This window comes from Phocoena phocoena, chromosome 14, assembly GCF_963924675.1.
Source record: "Phocoena phocoena chromosome 14, mPhoPho1.1, whole genome shotgun sequence".
Lineage (NCBI taxonomy): Eukaryota > Metazoa > Chordata > Mammalia > Artiodactyla > Phocoenidae > Phocoena > Phocoena phocoena.
In genome coordinates, this window is record NC_089232.1 from 8,957,608 (window position 1) to 8,983,727 (window position 26,120).

Consider the following 26,120-nt stretch of genomic DNA (forward strand, 5'->3'; position numbering starts at 1 on the left):
GAGAGACCTCCGGATGCAGAGCCCTGGTTGTTTTTGCCCCTTGCTGACCCCTTGGGCTGTGAGCGCCGTGAGGACAAGAGCTGTGACTTTGCTCGCTGGGTCCTTGGACCCTGGCATGGAGGAGGGGCTTGGAGAGCATGCTTGTGGAGTGCTTGCTTCTGAAGGGCAGATTTCAAAAAGAGTAGAGAGAGTGAGAGCTTTTTAGTAGCAGATTCCAAAAAGAAAAATGGTTCAGGGGGGCTAGAGAGATCCTGCAATAAAACTTTGAACGTGGTTTGCAAATGGACCCAATGAGGAAAAATGCAGGAAGTATCTAGAGGTGCAGGGGCTGCACTCAGAGCTCATGCATGATCTCTGATCTTGAAAGATACGGAAGAGGGAAAGAAAGGGACGTGAGCAAGGCAAATGGAGAAATAGCACAGACCAGTGACAGTATTGGTGGGAAAAGCTAAGGCCCATAGAAGGGGCTTCTGTGTAATTTCTGCTTTTTTTTTTTTTTTTTCTTTTGGCCACACCACGAGGTATGTGGGATCTTAGTTCCCCGACCAGGGGTGGAACCTATGTTCCCTGCAGTGGAAGCACGGAGTCCTAACCACTGGACTGCCAGGCAAGTCCCCTGTGTAGTTATTTTTGAAGTGAGGAGTGCTGTTCTGGGCTGGTGGGGAAACGTTAACAGTGATGAAGAGAGAACAACACCACGTAATTCCTGTTTTGCTTCTGTCTTCCTTGTCGAGGAGCATAATTTTTCATCTGGACTCAAATATTGATCAAAGGGAATTGCAGCCTAAGATATGGGGGGGAGACGGTAGGACAATAACCGGCTGTGTGAAATGAGTTGAGGTTCCCTCCCGCAAAAGGATGTCTCAAGTCTGTCCTGGGTGACGTGCAGGTGGAGTGCCCTCACTCTGCAGAGACCTGGGGGGGGGGGGGTTGCGGGAGCTCCCGGGGCATGGGGAGGGAGGGTGCAGAAGGTGCTTTCTTCTCAGTGCTGCGGGCTTGATGTGTCCCTCAACAGAACTCCCCAGGGGATAGCTTGTGAGCACATACATAGAAAAGGAAACACTGCTTTCTAGGATTTCTAAGAATAAATCATACCACACTAGCCTCATTTCGTTTTTGACAGGCTAACCAGAAGGGTACTCTGGAGGGGGCTGTCTGGGTTTTGTAGGGCCTTTGATGGAAACGATCGTCGTATCTTGTGACAACATAAAGAAACGTGGGCTGAGCGATGTCAACTTAGATGGGCTCGTCACCCAGAAGTGCTGCTAGCCATCAGAACTGGCCTGGAGGACAGGCCCAGGCGGCCACCCAGAGTTCCGTCTTCACTGACAGGTTGGCCAGCGCAGACCCTGGGTCTTGGAAGAGGCCATTAATAGAACAATGGTCAAGTTCACACATAACATAAATGTAACTGACAGCAAATTGAAGATGCCGGAACATCTCAGCAGACCATAATGATGGGCTGAGTGGGAAAGAGAGGCCCAGCTACACAATTAAGAACAGGATCTGGGATTTGACGGCCAGACGTGTGAACTAACTTTGGGCCCAATCTGTCAATGGCGTAGCATCTCGAGGCTGCCCCTAAAATGAGTGTCAGCCTCAGCTCTGAGCGCCTCTCTTGACGGGTATGTCAGCAACCCTGAGGAACTTCATAAGAACCAACCCAGAATGGCAAAAAGATTCCAAAGGATGGAAGAGAGTAGCTGTTGCACTGAGGGAGGGGTAGCCGTGGGAAGTTCGGCGACTTCCTTCAAGTACACGAAGGCCCTAATTAAACGGACGGATATGTGGGTACCAGGACATGAGACAGGGTGACTTTTAAGGTATCTTAAGCATAGTGGTCTGTGGGTTTCCTCATAATAGCAGAGAGAGAGAGAGAGGGAGGGAGGGAGGGAGATAGGAGGATGGAAGTTGGGTTGATTGTCTACATGAACTTTATTTACTAAGCAGCAGTAACCTTTTTATTTGGTTATACTGTGCATGCAGGAGAGGACACATCAGAGGTGGACACTGTACCCTTTGCCAGGCGTCTGTGCAACCACCACTGCATCCCAGGCCGGAATGTCACCTGCTCCCCAGAAGGACCCTGGGCCCCTCCCAGGCATTCCCTCTGCGAAGAAAACCGCTTCCCCAACTTCCCTCCCGTAGGTGTGTTGTGATGGGTGCCGGTGGCACCGGTAGATGGCTCCTTCACGTTGCCTGGTGGGACCCCACCGTGTGGATCTGAGGCTGTCTGAATCCCCCCGCCTCTTCCTGTCTGCACTGTGTGTGCCCACACTTGTGAGTGTCCCAGCGGGTGTGGGGATGACTGGGCAGACGGCCGGAGAGTTTACCCTGACCTCTGAGCCCAGCTCCTTGTTCTTCCTGCCCAGGTGGCACATGTTCACGTACAAGATAGGAGACTCCAGGGGAGGACTGAGGGGCGGGTGGCGTGAGAGGCGGTCGTGATGCCTGAGAGGCGGCCTGGAGAGCCCGGGAGCGGCGAGCCGGGCAGACGCCCTGGGGCCGGGTGTTGGGCGGCATTTCCACGGCGGAACAGGCCGCCGCCGTTGCTTCCTGAGCTGCCCTAGAGACATGGAAAAGGCCGTTCACGCCTTTGGCCAGATGCCTGGTGGCCTCTTAGAGCAGTTCAACCTCAGCAGAGCCCGGTTCCCCTCCAGAGGGGCTGCGGTGACCTGTGTGGTTGTCCTGACACCCTAATGGCCCGAGCTGGCAGGTGCCTTTGCGGTCCTCAGAGCACCCACAGGCTGCCCCTTGCAGGAGCTGGAGGCTGGAGGCTGGGGAGCAGAGCGCCTGCGCTCCACTTCCCGGCTCTGCTGTTGGTTTGGAAAAGTCATTTCCCAATTTCCCAGCGCCTTAGGCTCTCTGAGTGCTGATCCGGTGTCCTGGTCTTACAGCGGCCCGTCCGGGTGGTGGGGCAGGACTGAGGCAGAGGCCTGGCCTGGTGTGATTTCAGAGGGCTGGAGCCTGTTGCCTTATATGACACTGGCTGGCATGGCTCCAGTGGCTTCTGCACCCTCCTTTGTTCGCCTGGTTTGAGTTCTGGGGGGGCCTCGCCGGGTGGGCTTGGGCAGCTTCTGGGGGAGGACGGCCCGGGGCCAACCTCAGCCGGGCCACGGGCCCCCCTGCTTGCCCCCTGCACAGTGTGGGTGGTGTTTGGGGTGAGTCTTTGCTCCTTCCCCTCTGTAGAGTAAGTTCTCAGTGTGGAATGAAAAAGTGGTCCTGTTGCCTCTCCCTGTGTCCCAGCGGGAGCTGAGAGGGCAGGGGACTGTGTGTAGAAGGCAGGGAGAGCGGTCAGGATGAAAGGTGGTGGGCAGGTGGGGAGCGCACCGCCCTCAGATGTGGTTTCTTTTCATCCATTCACCCCCTCAGCGCTCCTTCTGATGCTTGTCTTCTATTTCTTTCTGGACAGCAGCTCTGTCCTGACCCACCCGGCCCACCTCTTCCCTTCTGGAACCACCCCCGGCTCTGCTCTGCCGGCCTGCCAGCACCCCACCCCTGGGTCGGCCACTCTGCACCCGCTGCGGGTAACAGCGCTCCCCAAGGCCCGGGTTTGGATTAATGAAGCCCAGATGCCGGACTGGGGACTCCGGCTGCAAGTTCTCGCGTTGGAGCAGCAGCTCGGCTTGGAGGGGCCGTCTACCTCCCCCCGCCCGCCCCTTCCCCTTGCTCCTGGCCCAGCTGCTGCTGGGGCTCCCGGGGAACAGCTGGAGAGCAGGTTCTGGCGGCGGAGCCCAGGGAGATACGCGGGTGGGGCTCCGGGCGAGGGGTCTGGTGTGGGGGCGGGGCGCCGGATGAGGGCTCCCGTGTTCTGTCCCGTGACGCAGTCCAGATGGGGCTGCCTCTCCCCAGGACTCGGAGGGTGGGTGGGAAAGCTGGGGCGCTCTGCAGAAAGGGAACCGGGGTCTCCGGTCCAGAATGGAAGGGGATGGCCAGCCCCTCCCAGGGTGGCCAGATAAAATACAAAGATCACATGGGAGAAACTCAGGCTAAAAAAAATTGTTCTTTATCTATAGGAAGTTCAAATTTAACTGGCATCCTGTATTTTTATTGGCTAAGTCAGGCAATCCTTACCAACCCCCAGCTGAATTTCTTCTTTAAGTAATAGTTTTATTGGACTGCAACATACAAACAGAACACAGACCGTGTGTGCTCAGTGGGTTTCCACAAGTCGAACACATGTAAAACCAGCACCCAGATCAAGAAATGAGGGAATTCCCTGGCGGTCCAGTGGTTAGGACGTGGCGCTTTCACTGCCAGGGCCCAGGTTCAGTCCCTGGTTGGGGAACTAAGGTTCCCACGAGCCACATGGTGCGGCCGAGTGAAAAGAAAAAGAAGAAGAAGAAATGAGATGTGAGCAGAGCCTGCCCGCCACCCCACCCCTGCCGCGTATCCCCGTTTTTGTACTTAATGTAAGTGAAATCATACACGTGTATTCTGTTGGAACTGGCTTCTCTCACACAGCCCTGTGAGGCTCACCCGTGCTGCCGGATGGAGTCGTGGCTCATCCATAATCGTTCCACGTGGGCTTGAGGTGCGTGAGTGGAGCCCAGTCCCTCTATCCATTCTAGTGGCAGATCGGCGCTGCTCGTCCCCCTCTCTTTTCTCGTGCGCCGTACGTGTGTGCCCGGGATTAGGACTGCCGGGCCGTGGGGCGGGCACGTGAACATCTGTATCTTTAGTAGGTCTCGCCAGGCAGTTGGCTGAGGTAGGTGTACTCATCCATGTCCCTGCCAGCTGTGTGGGAGGGTCTCCCCTCTTTCTCATGTTTACCCTTCTAGTATGTGATGCTGCTGTCTGATGCTGCTTTTTTCCCTTTTTTTTTTTTTTAATCAAGAGCCTCTTGCCTTGTTGATTCCTCTGATTTTCTTGAATAAGATCAACAAGGCCCCTGCTTCAGGTACCACCTACCCTTCTGGCTTGGAGGAGGCCATTCCCACCTCCGTTCCCCACCAACTGGGAGCCCCCCTGCACCCACGTGAGGCCACGGCAGCCACTGGCCCTGGGGAAGTTGCAGGGGCGCCTTCAGCACCGCTCAGGCGGGGCTCAGTCCTGCTTCCCCCAGGTACTTCCTTAGGGAAACATCATTTCTGGGGGCTGCCTGTCCCTGATGTCCTGTCCTTTGTTTCCCCGTGGGGTCGTCCCAAGGATGGAGGTAGGGGCGCCTGTGGGGACCCTCCAGCAGTGTTGTTACCAGAGAGCATTTCTCCTCTACGGAGCCGCTTCCAGCCCACGTGGTGTCCTTCGTGTTCCTTCAGTTTCCGCCGGCTTCAGAACCTCTCCTTTGCTTCCCCTGGTGGTGGCTTTCCGCGGGAATCAGCGACTGTGGGCCACATCAGAGTCCGTGCCAGGGGCTGCCTTCTGCTGTCCGTGGGGGCAACAAGTGTGTGAAGCCTCGAGGAAGATGTAACCCTCCACCCCTTCACCGATCGCCCCTCTCCAGCCTCTCCTGGCCACTGCCACCCCTAGCCCTGTCCTCTAGTCTCTACTTCCCTCCTCTCTTCTTTTTACTCACTCCAGCCCTCAAGGACCCATGAAAATCAGAGCCACAAACATTAGCGTCTAAAATCCCCATTAGAGGTCTTTACTCCTGAAGAGTGGAGACACCAGCTCCATCCTGAGTGAATCAGTTAGGACTGTTTGGTGCTAGACTTAGGAGCCCAGCTCAGACTGACTGAAGAAGCCAAAGGGACTTCATCAGCTGAGCCGACCAACCCACTGACCGAATGGGTCCGGGGGCCGGAGGCTTCAGGCCGGGCAGGCTCTGGGTGTTGTCAGGGCTCTATCTCTGCTTGCTTCATCTTCCAGGCTGCCCCACAAAGAGGCAGGATGGCCACCAGCGACAGTGGGGTCACCTCCCACCTGATCAGTGGTCCTGCTGGAAAGGCACACGCTCTACCGGTAGCTCCAGCCGAGACCCCGAGGCCACCTCTCAGTGGCTCAAACACAGGGACTGATGGGCCAGGCCTGGCTCACGTGCCCACCCTGGGAGCCGGGATTTGGGCCGGGTGTGGTGGGGGAGGGTTTCTCCAAAAGAAAGTCACTGGATGCTGGCTGAAAAAAACAAGCCCCCATCACCCCCCTTCCACCACCCTGCATGGGCTGAAAGCTCATAATGCTGCAAGGGAAAGAAAAGGCGACGGTCTGCGCAAAGGAGGTTGAACGGTCCCCATCTCTGTGTAGCACAAATATATAGAGGAAAAAACTAAGCCGATAAATACTACTATGCTAGCCTCTGAAGTTACCACTTCTTTTAAAAAATAACTTTTTTCTTTTTGCTTATTTTTAAACTTTCCCATCTTGCATGTTTTATTACTTCTAAAATAAATAATAAACGCTGTAAACCAAAGGAGAAAGCCAAAGTTCCCTACGTGGCTCTCCCCTGTTCACATCTCGGTGTGTGTCCTGCCCCTCCTTGCACCCACCCTGGGGACTTAAATCCCCCCCCACCAGGGTGGTACACCCCCTCAGCCTTTCCCGCCCCTTCTCTCACAGGCAGCTTCGACGCCAGCTCAGCCTCGTGATCATGGCCCGGCTGCTGGACCAGCAAGAGACGCTCCCTCTCTGGCAAGAGAAGGCCCAGGTGAGTCTCTACCTCAGCATCCGCTGGGGAAGCCCGGCTGGCTCCTCCTGCTTCTTTTCTCAAAGGTTGGGAGCCTCAGGCCGGCGGAGTCCAGGTGAGTCTGAATTTTCTGCTCACATCCTTGCATTCGACGGTTACTTTTTGCACGCCTACTATGTGCTCGGCCCTGAGGGTAGAGCAGTCAGCTGGGAGCAGGTATTACTTTTTCAAAAAATGGTGGTAAAATATACATAACATAAAATTTGCCATTTTAACTTTTTTTTTTTAACCTCCTTAACAGTTCTAAGGGCAGAGTTCTAACCACGTTGAAGTGTGCAGTTCCACAGTCTTGTGCAACCACTGCCACCATCCACCTCCAGAACTTTTGCATCCTCCCAGACAGAAAGTCTGAATCCGCTGAACACGACTCCCATTCCCTCCTCCCCAGCCCCTGCTTATATAACTTTTTATAGGTGGAAAAACAACAAAGGTGAAAACGAACACTGCTAAGTTAACACTGCTCGCCCCCAGTGACCCTTCTGCCCCATGTCAGGCATTCTTGGGGCAGCAGGGGAGGAAGTGCCTTCTTACCTCCGCCCTCTGCTCTCCAAAAAGCTCCGACTGCAACCTCCTTGCGGCTCAGAGAGCGGAAGTTCAGGGGCCCTGGGGGCAGCATGGGTCACAGCCAGCCCAAGGGCAGGTGGCAGGGGGGTTGAGAATGCTCTCACCGGCCTCCCACCCCACCCCCCGCAAGGGTCTCCCTGGAACCCCAGAAGAGCAGCCGGGAGCAGCTGAGCCATCTAGTTCTACGGCACGAGACAGGCAAGGCAGTCCTGGTGAAAGGCTGCGTCTCTAGTCACTGGAGGTACACCGGGCAAGCCCGCGGCCAGAGCGCTGAGAGGATGTTCTGGACGCTCCTGGGGCGGGTGGACCATATGGCTGAGTCTGAGAGGCCACGATCGCAGGGAGAGCTCAGGAAGGTGACCGCTTGGGTTGGCTCATCTAAGCAGGCCCGGCCTGGCTTTGCCCCGGCTGCCCCCTCTGCCTTCTATGCTTTCCCCAAGACTTAGGACGGCGTGAGTGTCTTCTCACCCCAGTTCCAGCTGAAGTGTCACCTTCCGCAGGAGGCCTTTGCTGACCACCCAATCCAAAAAGTGCCCTGGCACCAGCACACTCTGAAAGTATTCATGGTGCTCACCTCCTGATATATTTTTATTTGTTCAGGGTCTGTGTACACACACACACACACACACACACACACACACACACACACACACACACAGCATCAGCAGCACCTGCCACACGCAGGACCTCAGCACACACGTGTGGGCTGAAGGAACCCGAGGTTGAGTTCCTGGGTGTGCAAAGGAAGGTTCCCCAGGCAGAGACCTCGGGAGGACAGGAGGGGAGGGTGGCCTGCTCAGGGGTCACTTCACAAAGGTGAGAGCCTGATGACAGAACATCTCTGCGAGAAAGAGAACAGAGGGGCCAGACAGTTAGGGGTGGGCCAGGCAGAGATGCACCAGCGAGGACAAGACAGAGTGATCCCAGGAGGCTCCGGGGGTGGGGGCAGCCTGGTAGACAGGCTTTGGTGTTGACCCGAGTGCGGCCACCGAGCTCCTCGGAGAACCCAACACATGTCAGCAGAGTGGAGGTGAGAGGCCAGAGTGTCGAGATCAGGAAAGGCAGGACTGGCTGCACGTGGTGGGTGGGGGTAGCCACCGTCCGTCCGGCAGCGCATGAGGGTCAGTTCAAGGCTTGGGGTTTTGTTTTGATTTGTTTTTTATTAGCCAGAGCCTACGCAGGGGAGAGTGCGGGGAGCGTGATGAGGGCCAGAGAGTGTCGAGGGGAGTGGTGCCGGGGAAGAGCTGGGTGGTCTGGCCTGGCGGGGACCTGGAGGGGAGGCGAGTGAGCGGGGCTGGTGGGGGCGGGGCGGGAGGATGCCTCCCCCAGGGAGAGCTGGCCTGGGAGCTCCCAGCCCGTCTGGGACATAGTCCAGCCCTGCCCTTGTGGGTTCCAGCTCCAGGGCTGTCCCACCACACCTGTCACCCACCTGCCCTCGTGCCTGCCGTGCATTCGTGAGACCCCAGCCTAGCGCCTCCTGTGTGCCAGGCTCTGCACCGGGAGATGACCTCGGAGGAGAGGGTGTGAGCATGAGAGAGGCAGGCCGAGGGCCCCGTGACTGACTGCCCGAGGGCAGCGAAGTGGCTTCCAGAGCCGTCCCGAGCCAGGTCTCGAAGGGTGCGTCAGTGCTCGTGCCGCAGGAAGGAGAGAGGCGGCAGGCGGGCCAGGCAAAGCCACGCCAGACCCACGGCGGCTCAAGGGGCAGACGAGCGGCTCGAGCCTGCCCGCTGTCCTCCTGATGTGCTTCCCCGTCCGCACTGCAAGCCCGCGGCCGCTGCACGGCCTCCTGCCAGGTCTCTGGGCCGCAGGCGCTCCCCTTTCCAGTCAGGCCTGCCAGGCGGCTCCTTATGAGACACGCCTTCAGAGGGCCACCTTGGCCCTGCAGCCGCCCACGTCAAGCCCCCACGCCCCGCTTTCCCCACACCTCCTCGACCACGTGGCTGCCTGGGCCCTCCTCGCAGGCCAGCCCAGCCACCCTCTGCACGTGGCTTTGTGCCTGGGGCACTTCTTCCTTGCCACCCGTTACATCCCACCCGAAGTGGTGGCTCTAACGTGCTGCAGAGCATGGCTGAGCCCCGGTGCGGGACAGATGGGGAAACGGAGGCAGGCACGGTTAGGAGACTCCTCAGGGTCACGCAGTGGGAAAGCCGTGGAGCCAGGGTTCAAACCCAGGTGCCTGGGACCCCTGCAGTGTGCCGTCTCTGCTTCTCCAGCCCCTTCCTTGGATCCTGTTGTGGTGACGGCCTGGACCACACCTGCTTCAGCTGAGGTGCCCGGCTGGTCCCTTGAGCTTTGGTCCTGGCTGGCAGATAGGAGGACAAGGGCCAGCCCTTCCTTCATCCATGCATAAGTGCTTGATAAACCTTAGCAATTGATTTACCGTGAAGGGGACTTCAGTGGTTGAGAATTGGCTCGTCGAAGGAGAGGATCTGGGGTGAGTGCCCAGGCAGCGGGTTCTCAGGGCACCGCTGGGCAGGAGGAGTCCTTGATGCCTGGATCGCTTAGTTCTCCATCTCAGGCTGCAGCCGGAGGCCCCAGGAGCAGGTGCTGAAGAACTGAATTTGAGGGACAGGACTTCTGTAGGTGGTGGGGATGCAGCAGCCCTAAGGCTTGCATCTTCCAGGAGAGCCTCAGGTTCAAACTGCTTCCTTCATGTTGTTCCTGCGGATCATGGGAATATCCCAGAAACAGCAGGGTTTTGGCCCCAGGCACCAGTGTGCTCCAGACATGGCTCAGGGCACTGAAGATACAGCCCTGAACAGCGTTCAGTCTCCTTCCCTCATGAAACTCAGCGGAGACAGACACAGGCACCAAGAAAGAAGTAAATCTTTGGCATTCCAGATGGTGATAAGTGCTATGGAGAAAAATAATGCCAGATAAAGAGGAGGGGGAGTGTTGGGGGGATGCTGTTTTATAGGGGTGAACAGAGAAGGGGACATTTGAGCACCGACCTAAAGGAGCCACGCAGGTTTCTTGGGGAAAAGCATTCCGGGCAGAGGGAACAGCCGGTGCAAAGGCACTGGGGCAGGCAAAGGCCTCTCAGGTTGGAGGCAAAAGGAGAGGCTGGTGTGGCTGGAGCAGAGGGCTGAGGGTGGGTAGGAGGAGCTGAGGTCAGAGGTAAGTGGGGACTCACGTGGGGGCTTGACTTTCATGCCAAAGTGGAGAGCCACTGGAAGGTTTTGATTAAGAGGAGGGACATAATCTGATTTATAAATTTTTTTACAATTACACTGGCTGCTGTGTTGAGACTAGACTGTTGTGGGTGGAAGGAGGCAATTGCAGTAATCCTGGCAACAGCTGATGGTGGTTTGGCCTGGGGAGATGGCGGCGCACACAGATGGCGAGCAGTGCTGAGATTCTAGGTGTATTTCCCAAGTACAGCCAGCGGGATGTGGAATGGGAGAGAAAGGAGACGAGGAGGCCTCCAAGACCTATGCAGCTGGCAGAATGGAGAAGCCCTTTACCGAGACAGGCAAGACACAGGTGGAACAGGTTTGGAGAGAAATCGGGAGTTCGTTTCTTATCCCAGGCCACCTCTTACAACACAGCAAGCCTGCTTTGTCAAGCCACGCCTTCCAGTTTGGAGATTGGAAAACACGGGCTTCGGATGGCCAAAATCAAGGGAGACAGAGTTTGGCATCTACTATGGAAAGGCCAGCTGCAGACCTGACCTGCTATTCGTTCATTTAACAAATGCTTATTAAGCATATACAGTGGTCCCTGCTATCCGCGGGGGATACAGTCCAAGATGTCTAGTGGGTGCCTGAAATGATGGATAGTACTGAAACCTATATACGCTGTGTTTTTTTCCTATACATACCTACCAATGATAAAGTTTAATTTATAAATTAGGCACAGTAAAGGATTAATAACAATAACGAAGTAGGACAGTTATAACAATATACTGCAATAAAAGCTACGTGATGCGGCCTCTCCCCATCAAGATATCTTATTGTATAAACCTGATGCCTTTTTCATCATAACTAAGCCCTTATCATGCACTGTGGCCATAACTTTTACATTTTGAGATGCAGTAGCAAAACCAGCATGGGTTTCTTTTTCCTTCTTCACAATTTCACGGATAGGAGATTTGTTCTTACTGTAGATCTTAGCAACCTCAGCATGTGATTTTTTCCCCTTCCTTCTAAAGTCCAGAACTTTCACCTTGTCACTTAAAGGAAGCACTTTACGGCTCCTCTTTGACATATCTGAATTGCCAGCATCACTACCCTTGTGCGTTGGGACCGTAATTAAGTAAAAGAAGGGTTACTTGAGCACAAGAACGCGAGCACTGCAATACTGCGACAGTCAATCTGATAACTGAGACGACCACCCAGTGACCAACGGGGTAGGATCCGCTGGGCACAGGGACATTCACATCCAGGGAGGAACGGAGCAGGACTGCGCGAGATTTCATCACGCTACTCAGAAGGGCGCGCGCCATTGAAAACTTACAAACTGTTTATTTCTGGAATTATCCATTTCATATTTTCGGATCTCGGTTGACCACGGGTATCTGAAACCGTGGAAAGTGAAACTTTGGATAAGGCGGAACAACTGTGCCATGTGCCAGGTGCTGTGCAAGGCTCTGGGGACACTGCAGTGACCCAAAACTGCCCTCACGGAGCTTACGTTCTAGTGAGGGGCAGGCGACAAGTAATAAACATAACAAACAAGAAAATTACATAGCACGTCAGAAGGGGTGCTTGCTGCTGGGTAGATGGGCGGGCAGGTGTGTGGTGGGGGGGGGCTCACTGGGAAGGTGGGCCCGGAGGAAAGCTGGAAGGCGGAGGGGGCAGCCGCGCAGTGTCCGGTCAGAAGGCCCAGGCAGGGCACCGGCTCCAGGGAACAACAGGGGCCACCCGGGGCCTCGCAGACATTTAAGGTGCTGGCCTTCTCCGCTGGGCCGATAGAAGCAGCTGCTGGAGTCTGAGCACAGGAGGGACTGCCGTGTGGACAGTTGCCTCGCTGGAACTGTCTGCCGCCTCTTGCCGGACAAACCGACAAGGCCAGCGGAGGCCTGCCTTTTCGGGTGATCATTTGCTTCTTGCCTGGGGACGTCTGTCCTGACAGGCTGAGTGTTTGCAGAGACGGCTCCCAGCGGTGGGGGTAAAGTGGGGAGGCGTGCTGGTCAGAGCCTGGCCCTGCTGGGACCCACGCAGCCCAAATAAGTCCTGACCGCGCGGAGAAGGGTGTGTCTCCCGGGGAGGGGATGACTACGGCTGCCAGAGCTGGGAACAAAAGAGAACAAGCAATCAGAAGGCAGCAGCTTGCTGTGCTGAGGAGGGTGAAGCTGTTTTCACAGAGGGAGAGGAAAACCGTGGGAGCAGCCAGCCGCTGCTGTGTGCTCCCCGGCCCAGCCCGCCCAGGGCTCCTAGCAGGGTGGGTCCCAGCTGGGGCGGGGCTGCCTGCCGAAGGGTTGCTTCTGGGGGCGTGGGCTGCAGAGCCCGCTCCCGTGCTTGCACAGCTGTGAGCCCTGAGCAGGCAGGGCTGTTTTGGAAACTATCGCCAGACTTGGAAGGCCTGAGCAAGGCGGCACAGCTCTGGTGTCGGTGGAGCTCTAGATGGTGCCTCTCTTCGCCCAGAACCTTCCCCCTCTCTCTCTCCCTGCCTCCTGCTCTCCCTCTCTGAAGGGATCAGACGCTAGGCCAAGAAGCCCTGGCCCCCTTCCAGGAGCCGAGGCCCCGGGCCTGACTCCTCGCCCTCACTCAGCCCAGCTGCTCTTGTGGGCTTTCTAAGCCCGTGGCTGGCCAAGGTGCGGAGCAGGTGTCTGCGGGTGAGTCGGGGAAGAAGCCAGGTGTGCCAGCTCGGGCAGGGAGCTGGCCCAGAGGCTTAGCCCTCACCCTTTGGGCCAGCCTCCACCTGCTACATCTAAAGACACGGTGCCTCTGTGAACTCCCCTGGCCCAGCTCTTTCCTTCTGCATCCTCCCTCCCCAGGGTTACAGGTGGCCTCAGAGGGGCCCAGGGCTCAGAGACTGCCTGCCTCCTGAAGCCCCGGCCCGTGAGTTAGCTCTGGGGCAGCTGGTGGTCCTTGCTGGGGCCCACCCGAGGCTGCCCAAACCAGGTGCAGGAGCTGGGTGGGAAGGAGTTGGCTGGATGCAGACACCTGGACTTATGCAGGCCACGTGCCCCCATTTGTTCAGAGATGGGGGGTAGGGCAGCTAGCAGATTGGGTGATATAATACATTAACCAAAGGGCAATGTGTGCACCTCGCGGGGAATCCCATTCCAACAAAGCAACTGCCTAAGGACATTTTTGAGACAATCAGAGAAAACTGAACACAGGTGTTTGATCGTGTAAGGAATTCTTGGTAATTTTGTTGGGCAAGAGAATGATGTGATTATGTTGGGGGAAAAAATCCTTATCCTTTTCTGTTTGAAGCTCTTTGTGGGTAAAATGATACGGTGTTCGGATTTGCTTTGAAATTCTCTGGAAGGAAAAAGGCGGAGGGGGGCCGGGGGTGATGAGTGCCGTCATCATTCACGTTCACAGAGATGAGTATGGAGGGAGTTCTCAACCTCTCTTCTTTCAGGAGTGTTGAAAACGCCCGTGGTAAGAAGTTAAATGACAGTAGAGGGCCAGCAGGCCTGAGCAGCAGCTCAGGGTGGGAAGGTCTTGTCCTGTGGCAGAGGAGACCCTCTTCTGGTCTTGGTTCTTCTAAGCCCTGAGTGTCTGCTCAGTCCCGGGATGTGGGTTAAGTCCTCCTCATTCACTTGTCTAAAGGATGCATGCCCTGCGAGCATGAGAGCCTCTTCTCCGGGGAAGAAGGGGTGTGCTTGTCTCCATTTCACAGATGGGGACAGGCTCCAAGAGGCCACATGGCTCCCAAGGGAAAAGGTGCCCCCAGGTCATGGAGCCAATGGTCTGGCTCCAGAGCCTAGGCCCTGACCCACGCCTGCCAGCCGGCGTGTCCCGGCCATGCGTCCCCGCAGTGCCCCAAGCACTCGTGAGTTATGGCCGCCCTTCTCTCCCCAGCTGTCCTCGCTCAGCCATCTCCTGAGCCTCATGAGGCCATCAACCCTGGGGCAGTACCTGGGCCCTGAGACCATGCCGCCCGGCCAGGAGAAGCAGCCAAAGGCCAGTGCCCAGCTAGACCACAAGGTGAGCACCCAGCCCCTGCCCGCCTCTGCCAAGGCACCACCCCAGGGTAGCAGGGAAGGCTGGGCTGTCTACAAGGCACAGCCTGGGGGCCTTAAGGCTGCCCGTCCCGAAAGCCCGGGGCCTCGGGGCAGGGCCCAGCCAGCTACTCCTGGCCATCTCCCCAGAGCCTGTGCCCCTCACGGAGGCGCAGTGGGCACAGGCGTGCAGGCTTGTGAGTTTCGCTGTGGCCTTTGCGGCCTGGCGTGGCTTTGCCAGCCGCGTTAGAGAGGACGCAGGAGCTGAAGCGCTGGCGAGGGGAGTGGGGTGGGAAGGGAGTGCCCTAAAGGAGAAGCCCAGGGAATGTTCAGATGCACGAGGCCCCACGTTTCCTGCGAGTGGAGCTGGGTGCAGCTCCCTGTTGCTATTTCCCGTGGTCCTCTCTGAGGCTGAGTCCTTGGCCTTCCCCCAGTTCTTCCTAATTGACTTTCCAGACGTCGCCCAGCTTTCCTGGAAGCCATGCTTCGGAGGCAGTCAGGGGTGACAAGGTACCCCAGAGCCTGCCGGTTGTGGGGCTTGGAATGGTCAGGCCTGTGACCGCCGGGGGTGAATGTCAAGCAGGGGTGGAGGTGTAGGGGCTTCAGCCTGGGAGTCCCAAGCCTGGCTCCCTGGGGAGTTGGGGGATAGAGCTCAGTGAGCTCCCCCATCCCTGGGGACTCAGGGATGAAGGATGCAGATAGGCATCTTGCTAATTTAGGAAGGCGGTAGTTCCAAAAAGCTCACCCGGGGGTTGGATGTTGACATCCAGAAGGCCAGCCTTTGGGCATCATTCTGCAACTCAGATATAAGTGAGTTAATTACAATGAATACAAATGAACTGTTAAGAAGATCTGACAACCCCCAGGTGTACGCTCCTCTCCGGGAACTCGCAGGAAAGGTTATCTCTCAGTTGTGCCTAATGCGTGAGTTTACGTGAGCTGTCCCCGGGCCCTGTTCCTCTTTGCCGGCTATTTCCCGTGAAACTGGAGCTCGTTACGGAGGCTAAGTCTGGGTGTTCCGGGGGCTCTGGAACAGAGGTGGGTTCAGCCCCTGGGGGTGGTCCGTCTAAGCAGGACACAGGTGCGCAGGTCTGGGCTGGGGGAAGGGAAAAAGAGAGAAGGGGCGGGGCGAGAGAGAAGAGGAGGCTTGTGTCTGGTCTGACCAAGGAAAAGCTGCCCTCCAGGCCCCTGGGGCCACCTCTGGACCTCGCCTCACAGTCTGGTAGCAGATGTGCCTTCAACAGCCTGGGAAGCGAGGGGAGTAAGTGGGCTGAGGGTATCCTTTTATATTTGAGGACTGTTCTCGTGCGTGTAAAGGAGGCTGTGAAGTGTCAACCCCGGTTGGCTGCATATTGGAAATGACCCATTTGGCCTGGAAACACGAGGGGCTGGCGTGTCTTGGCCGGGTGCTGGTCCAGGGCAGCAAAAGAGGCAAGTGAGGCCCGGGCAGCTCTTAGATGCTTTGCTGCAGCTCGAGCCCGCTGGGATTGATCCTGCTCTGAGGTAGCCAAGAGCAGAGGAGGGATGTGGAGGGGTGGGGCTGGTGCGGGCACAGGGCAGCAGTCTGCACAGCGACGCGGGATCCTGTCCCCCTGGGCCAGGTACTCTCCAGACCGGGAGGGCCGGGTGGGGCCGACGACTGGACTTCCGCAGCCCAGCCCCACTCCCCGCTGAGCCCACGGACTCCTCATTAGGGCCCAGGCGTGTTTCATCTTCAAAGATGATCGGGCTACTCACTGGCCGAAAAGAGCGGGGGTGTCACCTGCCCTGCTTTACAGGGAGTGGTGGTCAGGGCTGGCCGAGCCTTTTATCCCTGGAGCTCGAAGTCTTTGCCTTCTTTCTGCTTGGGGTGCAGCGGGGAAATTAAGGCCGGAGTGAGGTTGGCCTGAGGCGACCCAGCCTGGAGGAAATGGGGACAGGCCCTTCCCAGCGTTTGGGGCAGCCCTGCCGGGCCCCGCACCCAGGCCCCTCACTCCTGTCTGGGAGATTTCCTGCCAAGACTGCTGGGTCGCAGCCCTCCTCCAGCTCTGCAGATAAACACTTCTGCCAGCCTCCGCTCCCCGCCCCCGCTCCTGTCTCTGCCTAGGGCCTTGGCCCAGGCTCCTCCCTCCCCCAGGAAGCTCCCAGCCTTCTTCTCCCGGTCCTGCCTTCTCCGGAGGCTGGGTGCTCCCTGCCCAGGGTGTGACTCTTCTCTCCTCACTGATCCCGTGGCTTTGCAGTTGTCCATTGACTTGTCTCCCCAGCTAGACTGTGGGCACAGCTGGTGTCTCAGCATCGCGTGCTGTGTTGGGCGCTAGATGGTTGAATGAGGGCACAAATGAATGAATGCAATTGTAATTCTCCCGCTCTGAACTCTCTCCTTCCACCCCATTCTGGCCCTCCCACCCCTCTGCTGGAAAGCACCCTCCCTCTGCACGCCCTCCACCCTCAGACCAGCCTCTGTGTATAGGCCCCCTTGTCTCTTGATGTCCTTGTTTCATTAAGGCTACAAGGGTTGATGGCCTGGGCTTCTCCTGTTGGAGGCCCTTGACTTCGGAAGTGTCACCTGCTTATGAGAGAACCAATCACAGCCATTGTTTGTAATTATAAGCTAGTGAGATTCCTGCCTGAGAAAGCCAACCACCAAGTTCAACAAAAGAAGCAACTTGCTCCTTCTGCAACACTGCAGGGGGTGGGGGTGGGATGGGAGGCGGGAGGGGGCTGGTGGGGGCGGGTTCTGTCCTAGCTCAAGAGTCACAAAGTGTCCTAGCAAATCAGGGCAGAGCTTGTGTGGAAAATCGGAATCCTGCTTCTGAACGGGGTGGTGAGGGTACTTTGAGCATTTTAAAGTGCTTTTGGCTAAAGAAGTTGCTCAGCCCCTGGGTGATTTTTGGCAGCCCTGTGCTTGCCTGGTTTGACAGGGGTTCTCCCAGAGGAGAAGGAGCATCGAGGTGAGAGTGACGCCGGGGGTTCTGGGGCTGCCCCGCGAGGAGCTTGCGCCCCGCGTGTTTGAGAGAGGTGGGCGAGGATGTCTTAATGCAGGCTTGTACTCTGAGAGTTGGCCTCCAGGTGCTTCCCTCTGGCCCATGGGTACCAATTCTGCAAGAGGCCAGCTCCTTCCCAGGCCTCCGTGTGTGTGTGAGGCTGTCCTTTCCGCCTCTGTGCAAACATCTTGTAACCGGCCTCTGTATTTCACTGTCTCCTCAAAGCGACGAGCTCAGCCGTACAGCCCAGAACCAGGGGTTTCCTGGGAACTTTCTGTTTTCTTTTAGCTGACTTGCCTAAACCATATTTGCCCAGACTTAACTCATTTTTATCGAGATGACTGTCTTGTTAAACCTCCGTCGCGTGTGGCGTTCCTGTTGACCACACTTCCCTACCCTTCCTGACTTCTCCCTGGCCTTCTGCCACATGGATGCTACAGTGAAGGGATTTTGGGTTCTGTATTTCCCCTAGGGATTTGGAAGGTCTGTAGAACCAGGATCTTTATGGTAGGGTGGAACTTTTCCCCCAGTTTGGTTAAATTTGGGAACTTTGAGGAAGTTAACCATCTCTCTTTCCATTGTGTGGGAAAAAAACTAAGGCCACGGAGGGGGATGTCCCAGCATTGGGGCTGCACCGAGGCACCAGCCGCTTCTGTCTCCTCCTCTGCCCCTTGGGCACGCCCTCCTCAGAGCCCGACAGTGTCCTCACGGGACAGACAGCCGGGGACCCACGGAGGGTTCTGCATCTGTGATGGGCCCTGACCCCCCAGGGCCCAGCCGCAAGAGGCCACCCCACCCAGACTGAGCCTGGCAGCTGCAAGGGGCTCCCATCGGCTTCCTCACCATTCGCACGCCTCCCCATGCACGTGGCCCGTGCTCCCGTCTCCGTGCTCGTGAGGCTTGTTTATAGGAGAAGTGCATGTGTGAACAGGGAAGGGGCGGGGTGTGCTCTGGGCTTGGCTGAAGCTCGGGGTGAACCCCGCCCTGCCTCACAGATTGCTCTGAACTCACGCCTGGCGTCTCTGCACATCTTCTGCAGAGGGCACGGGACTGCCGCGCATGTGTGTGTGTGCACGTGTCCTGTGCGTGCGTGTTGTATGTTGTGTGCATCTCCTGTATATCTTTATGGTGTGCCCGTGTGTTAACAGAGTTGACAAACAAGTTTTACTGCTTTTACTCCTGCGCTGGCCTGTCCCTGTGTCGGGTGACCCTGCCAAGAGCTGCCTTACGTGACTGGGTGTGGTTGGGGAGTTTGGGGCTGCCCTCCGGCTCTCTGCACCCGCCTCTGTGCCCTGCACTCTCCCGCTGCCACTGGACACCAACAGGGGGACGTGGACTCCCTCGGGCTTGGCTGGGGCACAGGCTCCTGGCCCTCGTGTCACCTAGAAGGACAGGTGGAGCAGGGAGCCCTCCCTCTCCCTCCACTCTCTGCCTTCTCCCCTGAGCTGCCTGCCCCTTGCCCCGCACCTTAGGGAGAGCCACGGCCACAGGGCTGGGGGCCTTGGTCAGGCCAAGATTAGGAGGACTGGTTTTGAAGAATGGACAATGGCTATTGAGGACCCCTGAGTTCCTCCTCTGGCTAGTCTGCGTTGGGTTCCTCCTCACTTCCTCCAAAATGAGGAACAGCTGACATCTTTGGAAATAAACTTGGAAAAGGTGACCTCTGGGGAGGTGACCTCTGGGTAGCTGACCCTAAAGGGAGATCCGTGCCCCAGATACACATCACAGCCACCTGAGTGGCCGCTGAGCCCCTTCACAGTGGGTACCTCTGAGCGTCTGCAGGCACATGGGGCCGGGGGCCCAGGCCAGCTTTGATTGACTCCCAAGAATTCTGGCTTCTTTGCAGGTGTACGAGCAGGGCTTAAAGTGTTGCTGTTGAGCTGCGGAGGAGAGGCTTAGATGCTGCAGGCAACTGTTGTTGAAGCCCAGCCAGCCCGAGTCCTCGGCAGCTCTGGCCTGCCCTCTGCCCTGCCCCAGCCCAGGCTCAGTCCTCCTAAGGACCCTTCAAGGGTCCCTCCCGTAGACACCGTCCTTACCCCGTGCGGGTGACTCACCTGCTTCTGCCCCAGGACCCCCCTGCCTCTGTCTCTCCATCCTTCAGGTCCCCCTGGACAACTCTGCGATCGTCTTTCTCCCATTCTTTCGTAGGAATAAGCGAACCTGAGTCCCTGTCACATCGTATTCAAACCCCCCCATCCAAGGCCTGTGTCAGCTGGCCCTACTTCATCCATGCGGTTTTTCTCCTGTGCATCAAGCCACTCCATTTGATTCCAAGCAGGGGGTGTCTTTCCCAGAAACCCTCCATTCTCAGGCCCGTGTCTTTGCCCTGCTGGTCCTCCTTCCTGGCGATGCCGGGCCTGTCTCTCCTATCCTTGGATTACGGTGGTCATTACAGTCTGTTCACTCGGCCAGTGGCTTGTCCACACATTGCTTCGCACACCTGAACAGAGTCGCCTTTGAGGGTTGGGTCCAGGGTCTATCTCAACCACATGCCTCCATTAAAATGCCTGCCCTGAGCAGGTACAGTCTGGTGAGGGACCTTCTCCCCCCACCACAGCTGCACCCAGCCCCGCCCAGCAGCCTCGGGAGTGTGGGTGGGGGGAGCAGTGCCCGCTTGCGGGGTCTTAGTTTCCCGACCAGGGATCAAACCCAGGCCCCAGCAGTAAGAGGGCCGAGTCCCAACCATTGGACCACCAGAGAGTTCAGCAGTGCCTTCTAGGAGCCCTGTGTGAGCAGCTTGGGCTCAGCTCCCACTGTCACACACCTGAGCGGGGAGCGGGAAGGGTGTGTGAGGCCCCTCACTAGCTGTCCTCAGCCTGGAGGGACAGTTGCCAGACAGACCATGGCCCCCTCAACTGCTCTCCTGCTCACCGCCTGTCCTGTCCCTTCTCACCCCATCTTTGCCAGGACGCTGTAGTGACAGAAACACAAACACACGTCCCAAGAGGTCCTGGGACAGCTCATCGGGCTCAGCTGGACCAGGGCTGAGCAGCGTCGTGAAACTTCGGTGTCGCTCTCTGCATCTCTAGGCTCTGCCTTTTGGTGCGTTCCCAGGCAGCTTTCCCGCTGCTTCTGAGACACCCCGGGCTTATTTCCTTCCCTCTGCAACCCTAGCCAGGGGGAAAGAAAGAGCTTCTGTCCTGGATCCTAACAGAGTCCCGAAGTTGAGTCTCATTGGCCTGGCTTGGGTCATGTGCTCACCTCTAAGCTAATCACATAGCCCGGCATGAAGTGAGTGGCCAGCGCAGGTCACACATCTTTCCCTGGAATCTGGGCTGAAGTCCCCACTGTGCGGCACCTTGGCCTGGGTGTAGGGGACGGGAGGCTGAGACTCGAGAAAGGAGGGGGCAGGACCCTGGGCACCAGGAAGCCTTAGTGTCCATGGCATCCCTCTGGTCTTCAGCCGTGGGCAGAGGCCTTGTTCTCTAACACCCATGGGACGTATTAGGAGGGCAGTGCTTCCCCGGGCACTGGCCATGCCAACACGCCAGGAGACAATACAGAGAGTGAGAAAGATAAGAAAGAGAAGGGAGGAAGCCATTGCTTTTGAGGAAATGGCTTTTGAGGAAGCCACCGCTCCATGGGGCCCCTCCAGCCCCCGCCAACACCCTGGCTGGTTTCAGGGGCTCCCTCCGGCTCTGGAATCCGCGTACTGATGTACACGTGCACACCCAGGCGTAGATTCTCAAACACAGGCACCGAGAATGTTGTCCCTCTCTGGGCGGCAGGCAGAGCTGGGTTTCCGTTCCAGATCCCCCTGGGGTCAGGGTCTCTAGTCCCAGCTGGAGGAGCAGGAAGGGCCAACCAATCCCCCCGCCTGTCAAATCCCCCCCGCCCCCCCGCCATGGCCAGCAGGAAGCCAGAAAGGAAGGGTGGGCTGGGTGAGAGCGCTCCAGCAGGAGTTTGCCTGCAGCCCCTCGGTTCCTCCCACCACAGACATAGGAGGGGGGCAGATGCGCTGAGATAACCCCCTGCAGCAGGTCCACAGGAACAAAAAGCCCTCGGCCTTCCTGCTTTTGTCTCAACTGCATCTCTTCCCCACCTGGCCCCGCTGTGCCGCCACGGCCTCCTAGTTCCCTCCCCTCCTCACTACCAAGAGCAGGGGCCAGGGCTGCTCAGGGTGCAACTCCAAATTCAGGGTAGAGCTTAAAAAAAGAATACCTCTGTCCCTTTCAGGTGAGTTCAGTGTCTCAGGTCTCTGAGCCCACCTCCTCTGGGCAGCTAGAAGAGCAGGTGAGGGGCTCATCTTCTGAGCTACCTGTGGAGGGGGACCCATGCGGGGCCCCGAGGTCCTCCAGCAGCCTCAGCAGAGACATCCCATCTCTCCGCCCCGCTGGGGCCTTGAGACAAACTTTCTAGGCAGTGGCCATTCCCAAAAGCTGAGCCGGAAGCGCTGGTCCTGTCCAGGTGCTGCCAGCCCGTCTCCCATCAGCCTGTTCCATGTCTAGGGCTCCACCCACCCCCACGCCTAAACAGGCACTTTCATTTACAGAACTGAGTGTCTGGCCTTGCAAGCCCCCGGGGTGAGTCTGGCAAGTCCTGCCTGCGATGTCTGTTCTCTGGCCTCTGTGCCCTGTGCTTCCAGGGACCTGGGCTAGGAAGAGGTGCCATGTCACCATGTCATTTCCTAGGGATGGGTCATGCGTCCTTGTCATTTCCTTCTGTCTAGGGCTTATGACGGATGACCTGTCCTGGTCAGAGTCACTTCTATACTCAGCTTTCCTGTGGGCACAGCCCTCTGCTTGCTGCTTTGGTGCTTGCCCAAGCCAAGATCAGAGAGTGTAACTTGGAGCAGGAACGGCCTGGGCAAGGGGAATAAATCTTGCACTTAACTTGTGGGGTGGAAGAAGTTAGGAAGAAATAGCACCTAGAGATGGTGGCAGGTGTCACGCTCCAGGACAGGTCCAGATGGGGTTCCCCTAAAAAACGCGTCCCCTCTCCCCCTGAGCCCTGGTGGACACACTAGCCAGATGAGATGCAGTCTGTCCCCAGTCTGAGACTCTTGGCCTGGGGCCTGCAAGTAGCCCTACCTCAGGATTACTCATGACTGACTACTTTTGTTGTTATTTGCCCAGCCGGTGTGTGATGGAGTACCTAGACCATGCCCTGGGGCTCAGGCCTGCTGCCCCGACTCTCCTCCCCAGGGGGGGTCAGCAGGACCTCTGTGGGAACCCGCTGGGTCAGGGCATTGTGCAGTAGTGCCGTAGGGTTCAATTTGATAAAAGGAGAAAGGAAGGAAGGAAGGAAGGAAGAGAATTCATCAGGGCCCAGCTCTAGCCTTGGGTTTGAAATGGCCCGAGGCGGACCAGCGTGGCTTCACTCTTTCCCAGGCTTCATTGGTTCTAGAACTGACCTTCAGCACGTGTGTTTGCAGCAAAGTGTCTCTGAGGGAACAGAACCCCTGAGAAGACCCACACGTGGCAATGACAGGACCTATGGCAGAATTCTCCTCCTGGACCTCCAGGCCTTCCAAACGGGGCCGAGAGCAGCCCAGCCAGGCTGTGGCTGAATGCAGGTCCCCCAGGACAGGACCCCTCCCAACCCCAGAGCCTGTGAGCCTGGAGAGGTGAGACCAAGGGAGGCTGCCCTGGGGTCCTGCCATCCCGGGCAAGGAACCGGACAGCAGCTGGCCTCGAGGGCCAGCTTGCCGAGCGGGAGCCGGCGACATCTGCAGTGTGAGTCCCTGGGCCCCAGCAGCCTGGCTGGAAGGCTGTGTCCTCTGAGTCAGTGTGTCCTCCCCAGCAGGTGTTCCTGGGTCAGCCTTAGTTCTCCCCCCACCACCACCCCCATGCCCCACAGCAGCTGCCCCAGAGCCTGGCTGGACCTGCTCCCCCAGGACCCTCCAGCCAAGAGCAAGATCCACCATCCCCCGCCTTCCTTGCACCCCCTCTAACCCCCACCGGCCTGGCAGCCTCCAGGGAGGGGGCTGGGTTCGAAGGGTTGCCTCGGGTGAGCCTGCGCTCTTGGTCGGAACTGCGGTGGGAGAAACTATTATGTTCTGGCCAGAGCGAGTGGCTTCCTGGGAGATCCTCTCCCTCCCCCTCTCTGCCCTTTCTTAGCGTAAATAACCCACCGCCCGGCTCCCTTGGCATTAGCTGGAGGGGAATTTTTCTAAAGGATGAAGTTCCTGGGAACCGTCCACCCTTTTTCCCTTTCGTCTCATGACGAAAGCTCTGTACACCAAGACTTGGCTGGCGGTTCCCGGGTCAGAACTAGCTGGACCAGAAAAGGAGACACTGGCCTTCCCCTCCCCTGGCCCCTTCGCGGGTGACAAGCCCAGTGGGCCGTCCCTTATCTCTCTGCCGTGTCATCCTTCCCCAGGGAGAGGACGGGGCCCCGCCTCCAGGCGCTAGAGCCAGGAGGGAGGCATCCAGCACAGAACTTCTCAGAAAAGTCTGTCTGCCAGACTCCGGGGAGAGACCCGGAAGATGGAGCTGCAGGCCCCACTGGCAGCAGCGGGAGGGGACCGTCCTTTCCTGTCGGCATTGGGTTCGGGCACGTCCCATGCCTCAGACTCTGCCTCTCCCCAAGTCGTGGACTGAGGTTTCCTGGCCCCATTTCCCTTGGGGGCTTCCCAGCCTCCACTCACGCCCCAGTCGGGAGGTGATGGGTGGCCTGAGCTGGGGAGCATCCGTTCTACAGACGAGATGCCCAAGCTTGGATGGATATAGCCCCCACTCAAGGTGTGCCCCTGCACTGCTCACTAACCCTGAAGCCACCCGGCACCCTCCCCTACACCCATACATACCCCCACCCGCCCATAGGGACTTGGAAGGGGCCTCAGACGGGAGGAAGGGCCACCTTGCACTGGCCCTGCCGATGCCTGGCCTCTGCCCAGCCTCCCTTTCCAGTATCTTGAAAGAGAAGACAGAGCCCCACGTTTCTGTGGTGCCAGCAGGACAGGAACGGGCTTGCTGAGTTCAGGAACTGGTCACAGCACAACTGGAGCAGGAAACGCAGCTCTCACACCTGGCTGTTGACTGAGCGTCCTACCCTGTCTCCCGCCCGGCCCTGCCTGGCTCCTGGGCCAGCCCCTGCCCTCCCCACCAGAGGAAGTTTCCAGAGGACGGAGACCCAGGTTCAGCCTCCCCCAGCCTGCTAGAGCCCCAGTTTCTGCTCATGGTTTGCTTCTCTGACCTTCACAGAAACAGGGCCTGGGAGAGGAGGGTTGAGGTGCAGGAGAAGCCTGGCGTGTCCCCGGTGCCGCGGTCTGTCCCTTTGTCTGGATGAGAGCGGAAGGACCCTCTCTCACCTCTCCTCTCAGTGCAGAGACCGTGGGGAGGAATGGTCTGGGCGACTCTGCTGATAACGAAGCCCTTTTCCCCAAAGAGGGGAGAATGCTCCCAGCCCTCCTTCCAGGTAGTGGGCACGGTTCCCATGTACCCTCACCCGCCCTTTGGACGATCGGCTTATACAGTGTGGTTAACAGGGCTCTTCTTCAGAACTACCTCTTCCTTCTTGCTATTCTCGTCCCCACCCCACCCCACCCCCCAAAAAAACAAACGTATTCAGAATAGTTTCCCTGGGATTTTCCCTCCAGATTCAATTATGGGAATCGGCATTAAGAATGAAGTTGTGAAACCCGTACACACGTAGCCGCTCTTTTCTCTCAGTAAATCCCCGCTGCACAGGCTTTCCTCCAGGGCACTCCTCAGATCCCAGGCCCACCCTCACCACGCCCCCCTCCCAGGAAGATACATTCTGCAGGGGAGGGGAGATCAGGGGGCTGGGGGCCTGGCCAGGGCCTCCACCTGAGCCCGCGGCCCAGCGCCTCCACGCCCCCTTCGGTTGAGGGAATGTTTACAGGTGAAAGGTCCTTCTCTCTCCTCTGCCACAGCCCTCCAGGGCTTTCACACCCACCCTGCAGACAGGCCCCGCCTCCCGGCCGCCAACCGACGGCTCCATCGCCCTCGGCTCCATCGCCCTGGGATATTTTCTTTGGCTTCCACCACCTCTCACCATCAGCTTGCTCAATGCCCCTCTCTGGAAGAGGGTGCTTCCCAAGGTCACGTCCCTCTCCCCTGCCCCGCACCTACCCCAGCCAGACCCACCTGGGCTCAGTCGTTTATCATTGGCATTGTCTGGTTTAAAATTAATTAAAATTTTTGTCATTATATTCTGATTATATGAGTAAAGCACACACATTGTAAAGAAATTAAAGAGAAAAAAAAAAAAAAGACGGAGGAAGTATAATCCTTCTGAGAGCCGTGTTTTCACTTCGGTGGATTCCATCCCAACAGATTCCAACCCCCTGCTTCCCCCAAGTGCCCCCAGTCTGTCCTCCACAACCCAGGCTCCCTGCTCCAGAGCAGCGTGGCGTGGCCTCCACTGTCCACTGTCTGGTCCCTCTGCTGCCAGCCCAGTCCCCAGGGCGCCCCTCTCTCCCCGCTCCAGCCCAGCTCGTGCCCCAGCGGCGGTCAGTCCCCCCGGCGAGTCCTGCCTCTGCTTCTTCCATCAGCCTGGGATCTGTCTGGTGGTGTAATCTTGGCTGTGCCCCACCCGCACAGGGCCACCTTCACCTCAAATCCTACGGCTCCTTTGAGACCTGGTTTAGTCACTTCCTCCCTGAAGCCCTCTCAGCTGCATACCACCACCGCTCCCCCGCCCTCCCCAGAAAAGCCAGAAGGACCCTTTGTCCTCCTGGTCCACGGGGACGCTGGGGCACAGTATTCGGTGTCAGTAACCAAGTGATAGCCTTCCTGAAGCATCTTTTCCCGTCTGACGTCTGAGTGTGTGTGGCTGTGTCTTAGTCAAGGTACACTGTCTAGCGCACAGGCTTGAGCCTGCTTTAGGGGGTTGGGACGGCGGGAAAGAGCCGTTTGCCACGACTGCAGAGTTCAGGAGTTCCGAATGC

General features: G+C 57.8%; 1 protein-coding gene across 1 annotated transcript in view; it reads left to right on the forward strand.

Moving 5' to 3' along the window:
• The window catches only part of FAM178B (family with sequence similarity 178 member B), a 96,112-nt gene that overhangs the window by 66,643 nt on the left and 3,349 nt on the right, over positions 1 to 26,120 (forward strand). The window contains 2 exon segments of the mRNA XM_065891622.1: positions 6,496 to 6,583; positions 14,164 to 14,289. Coding sequence (XP_065747694.1) covers positions 6,496 to 6,583; positions 14,164 to 14,289 — 214 coding nt within the window.